The 12275-nt window shown below is 42.1% G+C and overlaps 1 protein-coding gene across 1 annotated transcript in view; it reads left to right on the top strand.

Moving 5' to 3' along the window:
* LOC121876112 (delta-sarcoglycan-like) overlaps positions 1-8350 on the top strand; it is a 31801-nt gene extending 23451 nt beyond the window's left edge. Inside the window, exons 3-4 of the mRNA XM_042381050.1 lie at positions 7819-8008; positions 8322-8350. Coding sequence (XP_042236984.1) covers positions 7819-8008; positions 8322-8350 — 219 coding nt within the window. The remainder of the gene's footprint in view (positions 1-7818; positions 8009-8321) is intronic.
* The last annotated feature ends 3925 nt before the right edge of the window (positions 8351-12275 follow it).

Below are 12275 nucleotides of genomic sequence, written 5' to 3' on the forward strand. Positions count from 1 at the left end.
CGTCAGTGACTGCCCAAAACCCACTCCTAACCATAGGTCCTCCATGACATACAGTGAAATTATGTTCCATAGTCATGACTGCCCGTTAGGGACAGTACATATAAAGCCTTCGGTACGCAAGGAGGCAACGTGGCCGGCACTGTGGGCCTACTTGACCGCCTCTGCTTCCCCAACTTTAAGTTTGGTACCCATTTACAGCTGGGTAGACTGAAAGTGACCTGGGATCGAACAAGAGACCCTCAGAACAAGAGGCAGCGTCCATTCGTCCACTACCATACGCCTCCATTACCTAGTCTATATATAATGGTTGCTCCTTGTGTTCGAGGTTGCCAATTATTTCTGGGTAGACCGATAAATAGAAGCAAATATCATAAAGAAACTTGCCCATAGTTTCACCCTGCCCAGGACCACTCACAAGCGAGGCGAGCATATTGACGGTTACACCAGCGGTCACCTAAATTAGTCTATAATAAGCGTACCTCCCTTACACCTGCACCTGCACATCTGCCCTGGGGTTAAGATCCTCCTCCTCGTCAGGATCATCAGTCAGTGTGGGGTGGCAGATGTGTCGCCCCGGAGACGAATATCACAACATTTCTGTGACTCTCCAGGAGAATCTGTGAAAGTTACACGAGTCCTGAAAGTTTGCCTCGTCTCACACCCCGCAGGGCCAGGTGGAAGACCAGGAGGATGGTGAGAGAGATATAGAGAGAGAGAGACTTGCTGGGTTATAACAGTGCCACCTTCAGAGGAAAGATTTAAAATATGTCAGAAGAAAGAGTAGATTAACACACGGCCTATTCGAGGTTGGGGCGAGAATGGATAAAAAAAGGATAACGAGAACCATAGATAAGAGTGAGATGAGAGGAGGAAACGGAAGGTGTAGGACGTGAGAGAAATGAAGTAAGTTAAAACCCTATCTGAATACCTACTGTCACCTGCTGTTTCCCCTACTGTCACCTGCTGTCTCCCTCATACCCATACTATCCTCTTCACCACCCATAGATGAAAAGCGAAATATTGATAAAATATGTATATAATTTAAAGGTAGATGGTAAGAGGGAGAGGGGAGACCAGAATGAAGATGGAATGGTGTGGTTAGGGGGTGAAGAGCCAGGAAGCAGCGGTGTGCGTGCTGGGAGGGGGGGGGGGACGTGTTGCTAATGGTTGATGCTGGTTTGTCAGGAACCTCCGGGGTAAAACTAATATACATACTACATAAGGTCTGGTATTTGAAGTTAAGTAAGAATATGTACACTATTACGAAATGAAGGGATAATTTTGTGTGTGTGTGTTCTTGGTTCAGCTAACTTCCATTCTAGCGGGAAAGTCTTTGGGATAATATTTCCTCTAGTATACAGTAGTATTAAATGTATCAGCAATACTGTACACAGACACCGTAAGGTAAACTGAAATTACCCCCAGACTATGGTAATATACAATTAGTAAAATACTGTGGTCTGGACATGTTTTCTTGACACAATAAGCTAAAAACATTGTGTGATAAACATACCATTTTAAGATTTTTGCTGTGTTAGCTTGGATAGGATGCGGTAATTATTCCGTGCAAGGAAATGGTAAAATCATGCATACCTTAGGAAAGACATAGCGTTTCCTGAAAGATAATTATGTATAGAAACACGAGGGGAAAAATCTAAATAATAGCGAGTTCAGCTGTGGAACTTTACCCGAGTCATTTTTTTTCATGTATAACAATGTTTTTTGTTTTTTTTTCATTTTGTGTGGCATTTAAAGTAACAATGTTGGCCGAGGCTCAATTACCCAAATAAAGGTCCCTCCTACTCCTCTTATGATTTGTGTGTGTGTGTGTGTGTGTTTACTAACAAATACAGCAGTTATAAACTGAAAATTTACAAATAACATAAGTGGTATACATTATATAGTATATGACGACATAGGGAGAGTCATTTAACAAGTAATTTCAGCAGCTACAGTACAAAAGTGAGATTGACAAGAAGTGAACACATAAGTTATCAATAAGATGTTGATGATTTTTGCAATGGTTGGAATTAAGGGATCAGTACGTGGTCGTATGGGCTGGATGCGGTTGTGGTGTAGAACGGCAATTTGCAGACGGGGCATCTCAGGTGGTAGCAGGAGACGGTGACGTAGATGATGTAGTAGTTTCGTCCTTAACTGACAGATGAGGCCATGGTAATGATCAGGGAGAGTTGAGAGGGTAATTATAATGAGCGACTCTGAGTCGTCGTTGTGTAACAGTTAAGGAAGAAGAACAGGCAGGGGAAGTATAGGTAAGCTTAGGCAGGAATAATGCTTTGTAAACAACCAAGAGTTCTGACGCAGAAATTCCTAAGGACTTGAGACGACGGAGGATGTGAAGACAATAGCACGAAGATTTGACTGTTGCATTGCCGTACTGTATCCTTCCCAATTCAGTTTGTAATCTACAGAGAGTTTTTCTAATCGCTTAGCGTCTTCAAATTTTTTTACTAAATCCGTAGGAGAGGGAGCTACTAGGTAACCTGGAAAACAGTTGTGCCAGGCTGGGGGAGCGTATGACATATAATAGCGAGATGATTGTTAGTTCGTTCATCTGCATCACAAATGGTGAGATGGTTGAAGACGGGGAGGAAGTGCGTGTTGTTGTTTAAACCATACCACTGACTGATGATATTGGTCTGCCTAGGGTGTTTCAACTTGGCTGGATAGAAAGACTGTAGCGCGTATTTCGCGTATGACTTTGTTGAAACGAAAGGCCTTGTCTCCCTGCTACATTAGTCTTTTGATCTGAGGTGTGATCCTGGGCAGGTCAGCTGGGTGTAGTCTGACAGACTTCTCAAGGGAAAAAGTGATGGTTGATATAAAATGTCCATATAATGTCTACGTGAGTCTGTCTGTCTTTCTGTCTGCCTGTCTGTCTGTATCTTGCTATGTGGATCCGTGTGTGTGTGTGTGTGTGCGTGCCTTTGAATGTCAGTTGTGTTCTGACCTCACTCAGTTGTGTTCTGACCTCACTAGGGGAAAGGCCACGGCAGGGTTAGCTCCGGAGGGATAATTATCAGATATGGCCAGTGCTATGTGCGGTCTTGGGTATGAGAGTTTGTTGACCAAACTGGGGTGGTCCATTGAAGAATTGGCGAGGGCCAAGTTAGAAATTGAGAGGGCCACGTTGGAGAACCTGAAATTAAGGAAAGAGCTGGCGAAGTTAAAAGGAGAGGCTGGACGAATAAAGCCAGTGTCTGACGAAAAATCAAGCGAGTGGAAAATTGTGAGTAGTGGGAAGACATAGCTCGTGGTGAAGAAGCACACGAAGGATATGACAACAACGACAACAACAGCTAAGTGTACCAACCCGTTCAGTCCCTTGATAGACGAATTGGACGTTAGTACAGTCAGGGGCAGGGATGACAAGGAAGGTATAAAAACTTTAATTGTTGGTGACTCACAGGTAAGGTACATGGACAGGGCCTTTTGTGGTAAAAACAAAAATAGGATGAGGGTGTGTTTGCCAGGAGCTGGGGTGGGGGATATAATTGACAGGATGGACAATATCTTGTCTGGTAATGGGAACAAACCCATTATCTGCCTCAGTGCAGGAGGCAATGATATTGGCCGGTGTAGGAGCGAGGAACTTCTTGATAAGTTCAAGGCAGCTATAGATCGTATTAGGACTAAGGGAGGGATCCCTATCATATGCGGTGTCCTGCCTAGAAGGAGAGTTGGCAGTGAATGGTTGTCAAGGGCAGTTGGTGTCAACGACCGTCTTGACAGATATTGCAAGTCAATATCAGTCCCATTCATTGACAACTGGGACAACTTCTATGGCAGAAGGGACCTTTATGCTAGGGATGGGGTGCACCTGTCTAGGGATGGAGTAGCAACCCTGGCTGGGGCTCTAGAGGGGGCAGTTCAAAAGATATCGAAGTCTTTAAACTGCTAAGAGAACATATGGGCACGGGGGTGGAGGAGACTGCAGTGGGAGCGGGTAAACAAGGCGAAAGATTACAGGGAAATAGTGTTAGGAATGATGACAAAACTAAATTAGACAGGGAGTTTAAAACTAAACGCGGTAAGGGGAGGACTCAGAACACGACTAACTTAAATGTACTACGCGAACAGTAGAAGTATGAGAAACAAAATGGATGATATTAGGGCCTTGGTATGTACCGAAGAAATCGATATAATTGCATTCACTGAAACATGGATCAACCTAGACACACGTGAATTACCAGTCGAATACCAAATTGCGGGTTACAAACTGTTCCATACTGATAGGCAGACCAGGAAAGGAGGCGGAGTAGCAATCTATGTTAGGGATAATCTGAAATGTGAAATAAATAAGGAAATAAAAACTGAGAGGAATACAGAAACAATTTGGATAGAATTAAGCGACGGTCGGGAAAAATTAATCACAGGAGTAATATATAGACCCCGCAATCTTGATAGCGTCAATGAGCGACTTATCTGGGATGAAATGCGCAGGGCTTCCATACACAACAAAGTCTGTATAGTAGGCGACTTTAACCTTGGCCAAATAGATTGGACTGACCTTACGGGCAACTCAGAATCAGAGGATTTTCTCGAGATGATCCAGGACTGTTTCCTAAGTCAACATATAACCGAACCCACACGGGGTAATAATATACTGGATTTAGTTCTGTCGAACAGAGAAAACCTCATTAGCAATGTCGAGGTAGGGAACGAACTTGCAAACAGCGATCACAAAGAAATTCGATTCCAGTTAGATTTTCAGGGCAGACGTAAGGAAAATTCCACTAAAGTACCAAATTTCAGAAGGGCAAACTTTGACAGTTTAAAGAGGCAGCTGAGAGAGGGGGTGTCGCGCTTGGCCGTGAACCTGACAGATGACACCGACCTGATAACGAGATCTGAGATTGCCGAGTTCCACGACAATTTAAATAGTGAGTTACTTAATGCACAAAGGCAGAACATACCATACAAAAACTCAGATCAGACAACAATGACCCTAAATGGATAAATAATTATTTAAAGAACATCATTGGCCAAAGGAAGGCTATAGGTAGAAGGATAAATCGTGGCGAAATTCACCTCCGGGACTATTATAGGGTATTGGCGAGTAGGGTTAAAACCGAGATAAGGAAAGCAAAGAGGAATAATGAGGTAAGGATAGCAAGGGAGGCGAAGACAAACCCCAAAGGATTCTACCAAATGTATCAAACTAAAACACGAGAAAAGATTGGACCAATACGGTCAGACTCCGGCGAGCTCACTGATAATGATGGAGAAATGAGCAATAATTTGAATAAATATTTTTCAACAGTTTTCACCACCGAAAATTTAAACATGATTCCCGAGGCACCGACTCTATTCAGAGATAGTGAAGAAAACAAATTAAGTGAGATAGTAGTGACTAGTAACGATGTTAGTAAGCAAATAGACAAATTAAAGCCTAATAAGTCACCTGGTCCCGATGAGATATTTGCCAGAGTATTAAAGGAATGTAAGGAAGAGCTTAGTATGCCCTTAGCAAAGTTGTTTAACGTGTCCTTAAAAACAGGTGTAGTACCAGAATCCTGGAGGATAGCGAATGTAATACCGATTTTCAAGAAGGGGGATAGATCACTATCCTCTAACTACCGCCCAATCAGTCTAACATCAATAGTAGGCAAATTACTGGAAGCAATCATTTCAAACTCTATTCGAAATCACCTGGAGAAGCACCGATTGATCAATGATTCCCAGCATGGCTTCACAAGCGGACGTTCTTGCCTAACTAATCTATTAACATTCTTTTCATCAGTTTTCGAATCGGTGGACGAGGGGCACAATTATGATGTGGTATATCTCGACTTTAGTAAAGCCTTCGACAGAGTCCCCCACGAAAGACTAATTAGAAAGGTAGAAGCTCATGGCATCAAAGGTGACATCCTTAAATGGATTAGGGCGTGGTTACAGGACAGGAAACAGAGAGTGAGCATTAACGGCACTAAGTCCCATTGGAGCAACGTCACAAGTGGAGTTCCCCAAGGCTCAGTACTTGGACCATTATTGTTTATTATATACATAAACGACATAGATATCGGCATAGACAGCAACATAAGTAAATTTGCTGATGACACTAAAATAGGACGTGTTATCAAATCTGACGAGGACTCGGCAAAACTACAGGAAGATCTAAACAAATTTTTCGAATGGTCTGAAAAATGGGAGATGAAATTCAATGTCGACAAATGTAAAGTACTCAGCATAGGAGATGTAAACAGGGAAACCAGATACCAGATGAACAACGATGCCATAGAGAAATCCGACTGCGAGAGAGATTTAGGAATAATGATAAGTAGGAACCTTAAGCCAAGTAAACAATGTGTTTTTGCTCGTAACAAGGCTAATAAAGTACTTGGGTTCATACAAAGGAGTGTTAGTTACAAGACTAGCGAGGTCATCCTAAAGCTGTATCTTGAGCTTGTGAGACCACACCTGGATTACGCAGTTCAGTTCTGGTCACCGTATTACAGAATGGATATAGAATCCTTGGAAAGAATTCAGAGGAGAATGACAAGACTAATCCCGGGCATTAGGAGCCTTGAGTATAGAGACAGGTTAAAGCATCTTAATTTGCACTCCCTTGAGAGACGTAGAGCGAGGGGCGACCTGATAGAGGTGTATAAGTGGAAGTCAGGGCTAAACAAAGGTGACATTACAAAGGTACTCAAATTATCCAACCAGGAGCGAACTCGTAACAATGGTTTTAAATTAGACAAATTTAGATTTAGGCGTGAAATAGGTAAACACTGGTTTGGAAACAGAGTAGTGGATGAATGGAACAAGTTACCAAATATCATCATTAACTCGAATACGCTGAATTGCTTCAAACATAGGTTGGATGCTTATATGAGCATTAGGGGTTGGGTGTAAACGGGACTGCCCAGTATGGGCCAATAGGCCCGCTGCAGTTTCCTCCATTCTTATGTTCTTATGTTCATATGTGTGTTTTTTAGTTTTTTGTACGTGTGTATAAGTAAGAAACAGAGACAGACAAATTAACGAAGATACACAAACCGAAAAAATATATAGATAAATAGACAGAAATTAAACGAGAAATAGATTAACACATAGACAAGGGGAGAGAGAGAGAAAACATGCATGCGTGTCAAGGGAGGGGAGCGTGACGCAGGTTCACTGCAGTAATATAGGTATGGCCTCTCATGCACTTTGTCAAGATTCTTTCTGCCTTCGACTTTTCCCGAGGGGAGGAGGAGAATGACAAGAAGGTGGGGAGCAGAGGAGAATGACAAGAAGGTAGGGAGCAGAGAACACGGGAGTAGGAATAAGATCAATAAAAGGAAGAGAATAAGAGAAGGAGGAGAAGGAAGAAGTTTAGAGTGTTTGCGTCATCCCCGGAGTCAGGTGTCCAGATGATGGGTCGCCGTAAGCTCCTGCACTGACAGGCTTTGACAAATTATCTGGGCACAAAGTTTTGGGCTCCCATATGTGGCCTAGTTTAAATTACTGTCCGCTGATGCCTCATACATCAGCTACGTAACTATCATTCATTCGTACTGGGAGGTGAAATTACCCTTACTTGGGTAAATGTAAGTACCATTGTCGATTAAGTTAGGTCGATTAAGTTAGGTCGATTATTGTTTCTTGAGTTTGTGAGGACAGGAATAGCTAAAAGGCTCCGTTTTCTTATCCTCACATTTCTAATATTAACATAAATCCTAGTGGTGACTTCTGTTACTCACTATGTCATTTCCACTAACACCTGTCATCTCCTTAGTACCACTAACATATTAGTTCCAATAGTATTATAACATTGTCACTGTTCACTAACACCATCACCCTCGCTCACAGGAAGGTATGGGTGGGCTACAGATGGTGAAAGGCGGAATGATCGCCAGCGGGGAGGTGCACGTGATGGACCAGCTGGTGGCAGCCCGCATCCTCTCCCGCCCAAACACTCCGATGCGTATACTCGCCGCCAACAACTTCTCCATCGCCGCCACCGATGCTGACGGCAGGATCACCAACAGCGTCTTCATGAGTGAGTTGTTCTTCTGTTTTCGTTTAAGTGTTGTTTACAGACATAGTGTTGTCGATATTCCTGAAGGTCTTTTTCATTTTTCCTCGTCCAATTATCTGTTAAAAGGTGGATTATGTTGTTCCCTGGCTGGTGCTGAGGATTATTGTTTGTCATATACTCGTATACACTCTCTGGCGCACATAGTTGTTCTTTGTTGACATTGTGAAGGACTAAATCATGTACACATGACTTTTGACACCGACTGAGAACATTTGTACTACCTGCTTTTACGTTTCCTGGCTACTCCATACAACATTTATTTCTAATTCCACAGTTTCCGACTTGATTCTACAGCATTTGTAATTCTTTCCACACTCCCTGACTCAACCGTACTCAGTGAGAATGACTTACCCTGTCTTATTTCACATCTTGCTTGAGTTCGAAACTAAAGGTTCATTTTACACGAGCTGTTGAGAGGCCGGCAAGGCCGAATAATAATTAATATATATGTACAGTATATAGTGATATAGTGTGTTTAGCAAAGAAGTGGCATAATTACTTAACTGATGTTACAAGTAAATAGTTTAGTTAGTACGAACCAAAGGACGTGTTCAATCCTTTAGCTTTTTATATAAGGAGTGGCGGAGCTGCTGCAGTATGGTGGTGTGGTATTGTGGTAACCTGTATGGCCTGCTGCTAGCGACCTAGCTAGCTGGTATAGCGTTTTTACCTCGCTAGGATTTGTGTGTGCCACTAGACCACTACAGCAACTTTTCAACAAAGTGCTCACACCCTCGATGATGGCTGCGGCTTCCAGTGTAACCCAGTGTACATGAAGTCCAATTGGCTTGATTCGCCAAGTGACACCAGGCCCCACCTCTACCAGCCATGATTCATATTTTGTATGGCCCCCGTAATATGCTGACGCTATTCTTAATTTATTAGTGTTAATAATTTGTTTTTATATACTTATTTTATTTTTTCCTTGGTACAATCATTCATAGTTGAGATATAAATGCCGAGTTAATCATAATTGATGTGAAGATCTAACAACCTTTAACGAATACCTTGACACCCAGTTCTTGCACCTGTTTCCTGACCCCAAGACAGAACACGTACATTAGTTATCAAATTTAATGGCTGGACTAAGCAAAATACTTTACGGGAACAGAGGCTCTCATGAAGTCGACATAATCAAATATCACTGGACTAACGCCTCTGCACTTTTCAAGATCAACTACAACCCCTAAATTGCTCAGTGGTTAACAAACAACTCTGTGGGATTTACAGCAACACCTGAAATTATGGTATCTGCCGGAACCCCCCAGTTCGGAAATATTCTGCTTTTAATGTCTTCCATGTTGCAACGCCATAGCCATCAGAAATAAAAAAATACATTTGCATCAGTTGCTATGCAAATCATAAACGACATGTTGTAAAAAATATGGATAAAAAATGAAGTTTAAAGGCGAAGTGTGTGTGTGTGTGTGTGTAAGCTGAGGCCTCACTCTTTGCCTCCTTACACATTAACTTCACCATTAGTCTTCATGTCAGTTTACCTTGCTAACCATCATTACACAAAGACACACTCAACTGGGACAACTTCTACGGCAGAAGGGACCTTTATGCTAGGGAAGGGGTACACCTGTCTCGGGATGGGGTGGCAACACTGGCTGGGTCTCTAGAGAGGGCAGTTCAAAAGATATCGAAGTCTTTAAACTGCTAGGGGAACATATGGGCACAGGGGTGGAGGAGACTGCAGTGGGAGCGGGTAAACAAAGTGAAAGATTACAGGGAAATAGTGTTAGGAACGATGACAAAACTAAATTAGACAGGGAGTTTAAACCTAAACGCGGTAAAGGGAGGACTCAGAACACGACTAACTTAAACGTCTACTACGCGAACAGTAGAAGTATGAGAAACAAAATGGATGATATTAGGGCCTTGGTATGTACCGTAAAAATCGATACAATAGCATTCACTGAAACATGGATCAACCTAGACTCACGTGAGTTACAAGTCGAATACCAAATTGCGGGTTACAAATTGTTCCATACCGATAGGGAGACCAGGAAAAGAGGCAGGGATAATCTGAAGTGGGAAATAAATAAGGAAATAAAAACTGAGTGGAATACAGAAACAATTTGGATAGAATTAATCGACGGTAGGGAAAAATTAATCACAGGAGTAATATATAGACCTACCAATCTTGATATAGTAAATGAGCGACTTAACTGGGATGAAATGCGCAGGGCTTCCATACACAACAAAGTATGTATAGTAGGCGACTTTAACCTTGGCCAAATAGATTGGACTGACCTTACGGGTAACTCAGAACCAGAGGATTTTCTCGAAACGATCCAGGACTGTTTCCTAAGTCAACATATAACCGAACCCACACGGGGTAATAATATACTCGATTTAGTTCTGTCGAACAGAGAAAACCTCATTAGCAATGTCGAGGTAGGGAACGAGCTGGCAAACAGCGATCACAAAGAAATTAGATTCCAGCTAGATTTTCAGGGTAGACGAAAGGAAAATTCCACTAAAGTACCAGATTTCAGAAGAGCAAACTTTGACAGTTTGAAGTGGCAGCTGAGGGAGGGGGTGTCGTGGTTGGGGGTGAGCTACATGACCTCACATGAGGTGACCTCACTCAATGCACCCACAGAGAGCGACCTCACCGTACCAGGAGACCTGACGGTTGAGACTGACCTGATAAAGAGATTTGAGATTGCCGAGTTCCACGACAATTTAAATAATGAGTTACTTAAGGCACAGAGGCAGAACATACCATACAAAAAACTCAGATCAGACAACAATGACCCTAAATGGATAAATAATTATGTAAAGAACATCATTGGCCAAAGGAAGGCTACAGGTAGAAGGATAAATCGTGGCGAAATTTACCTCCGGGATTATTATAAGGTATTGGCGAGTAGGGTTAAAACCGAGATAAGGAAAGCCAAGAGGAATAATGAAGTAAGGATAGCAAGGAAGGCGAAGACAAACCCCAAAGGATTCTTCCAAATGTATGAAACTAAAACACGAGAAAAGATTCGACCAATACGGTCAAATACCGGCGAGCAAACTGATAACAACGGAGAAATGAGCAATAATCTGAATAAATATTTTTCAACAGTTTTCACCACCGAAAATTTAAACATGATACCCGATGTACCGACTCTATTCAGAGATAGTGAAGAAAACAAATTAAGCGAGATAGTAGTGACTAGTAACGATGTTAGTAAGCAAATAGACAAACTAAAGCCTAATAAGTCACCTGGTCCCGATGAGATATTTGCCAGAGTATTAAAGAAATGTAAGGAAGAGCTTAGTATGCCCCTAGCAAAGTTGTTTAACATGTCCTTAAAAAAGGGTGTAGTACCAGAATCCTGGAGGATAGCAAATGTAATACCGATTTTCAAGAAGGGGGATAGATCACTATCCTCTAACTACTGCCCAATCAGTCTAACATCAATAGTAGGCAAATTACTGGAAGCAATCATTTCAAACTCTATTCGAAATCACCTGGAGAAGCACAGCTTGATCAATGATTCCCAGCATGGCTTCACAAGCCGGCGTTCATGTCTAACTAATCTATTAACATTCCTTTCATCAGTTTTCGAATCGGTGGACGAAGGGCACAATTATGATGTGGTATATCTCGATTTTAGCAAAGCCTGCGACCGAGTCCCCCACGAGAGACTAATTAGAAAGGTAGAAGCACATGGCATCAAAGGTAATATCCTTAAATGGATTAGGGCCTGGTTACAGGACAGGAAACAGCGAGTGAGCATTAACCGCACCAAATCCCATTGGAGCAACGTCACTAGTGGAGTTCCCCAAGGCTCAGCACTTGGACCATTAGTATTTATTATATACATAAACGACATAGATATCGGCATAGACCATAGACAGCAACATAAGTAAATTTGCTGATGACACTAAAATAGGACGTGTTATTAAATCCGACGAGGACTCCGCAAAAGTACAGGAAGATCTAAACAAATTTTTCGAACGGTCTGAAAAATGGCAGATAAAATTCAACATGGATAAATGTAAAGTACTCTGCATAGGAGATGTAAACAGGGAAACCAGTTACTAGATGAACAACGATACCATTCAGAAATCCGATGCGAGAGAGATTTAGGAGTAAAGATAAGTAAGTACCTTAAGCCAAGTAAACAATGTGTTTTTGCTCGTAACAAGGCTAATAAAGTACTTGCGTTCATACAAAGTTTTGTGTGAAATATAATAGAGTCTAGGACTGCTTTTAGTATCCTGG

Source organism: Homarus americanus, unplaced genomic scaffold (genome assembly GCF_018991925.1).
Source record: "Homarus americanus isolate GMGI-L3 unplaced genomic scaffold, GMGI_Hamer_2.0 scaffold34921, whole genome shotgun sequence".
NCBI classification, from domain to species: Eukaryota; Metazoa; Arthropoda; class Malacostraca; order Decapoda; family Nephropidae; genus Homarus; species Homarus americanus.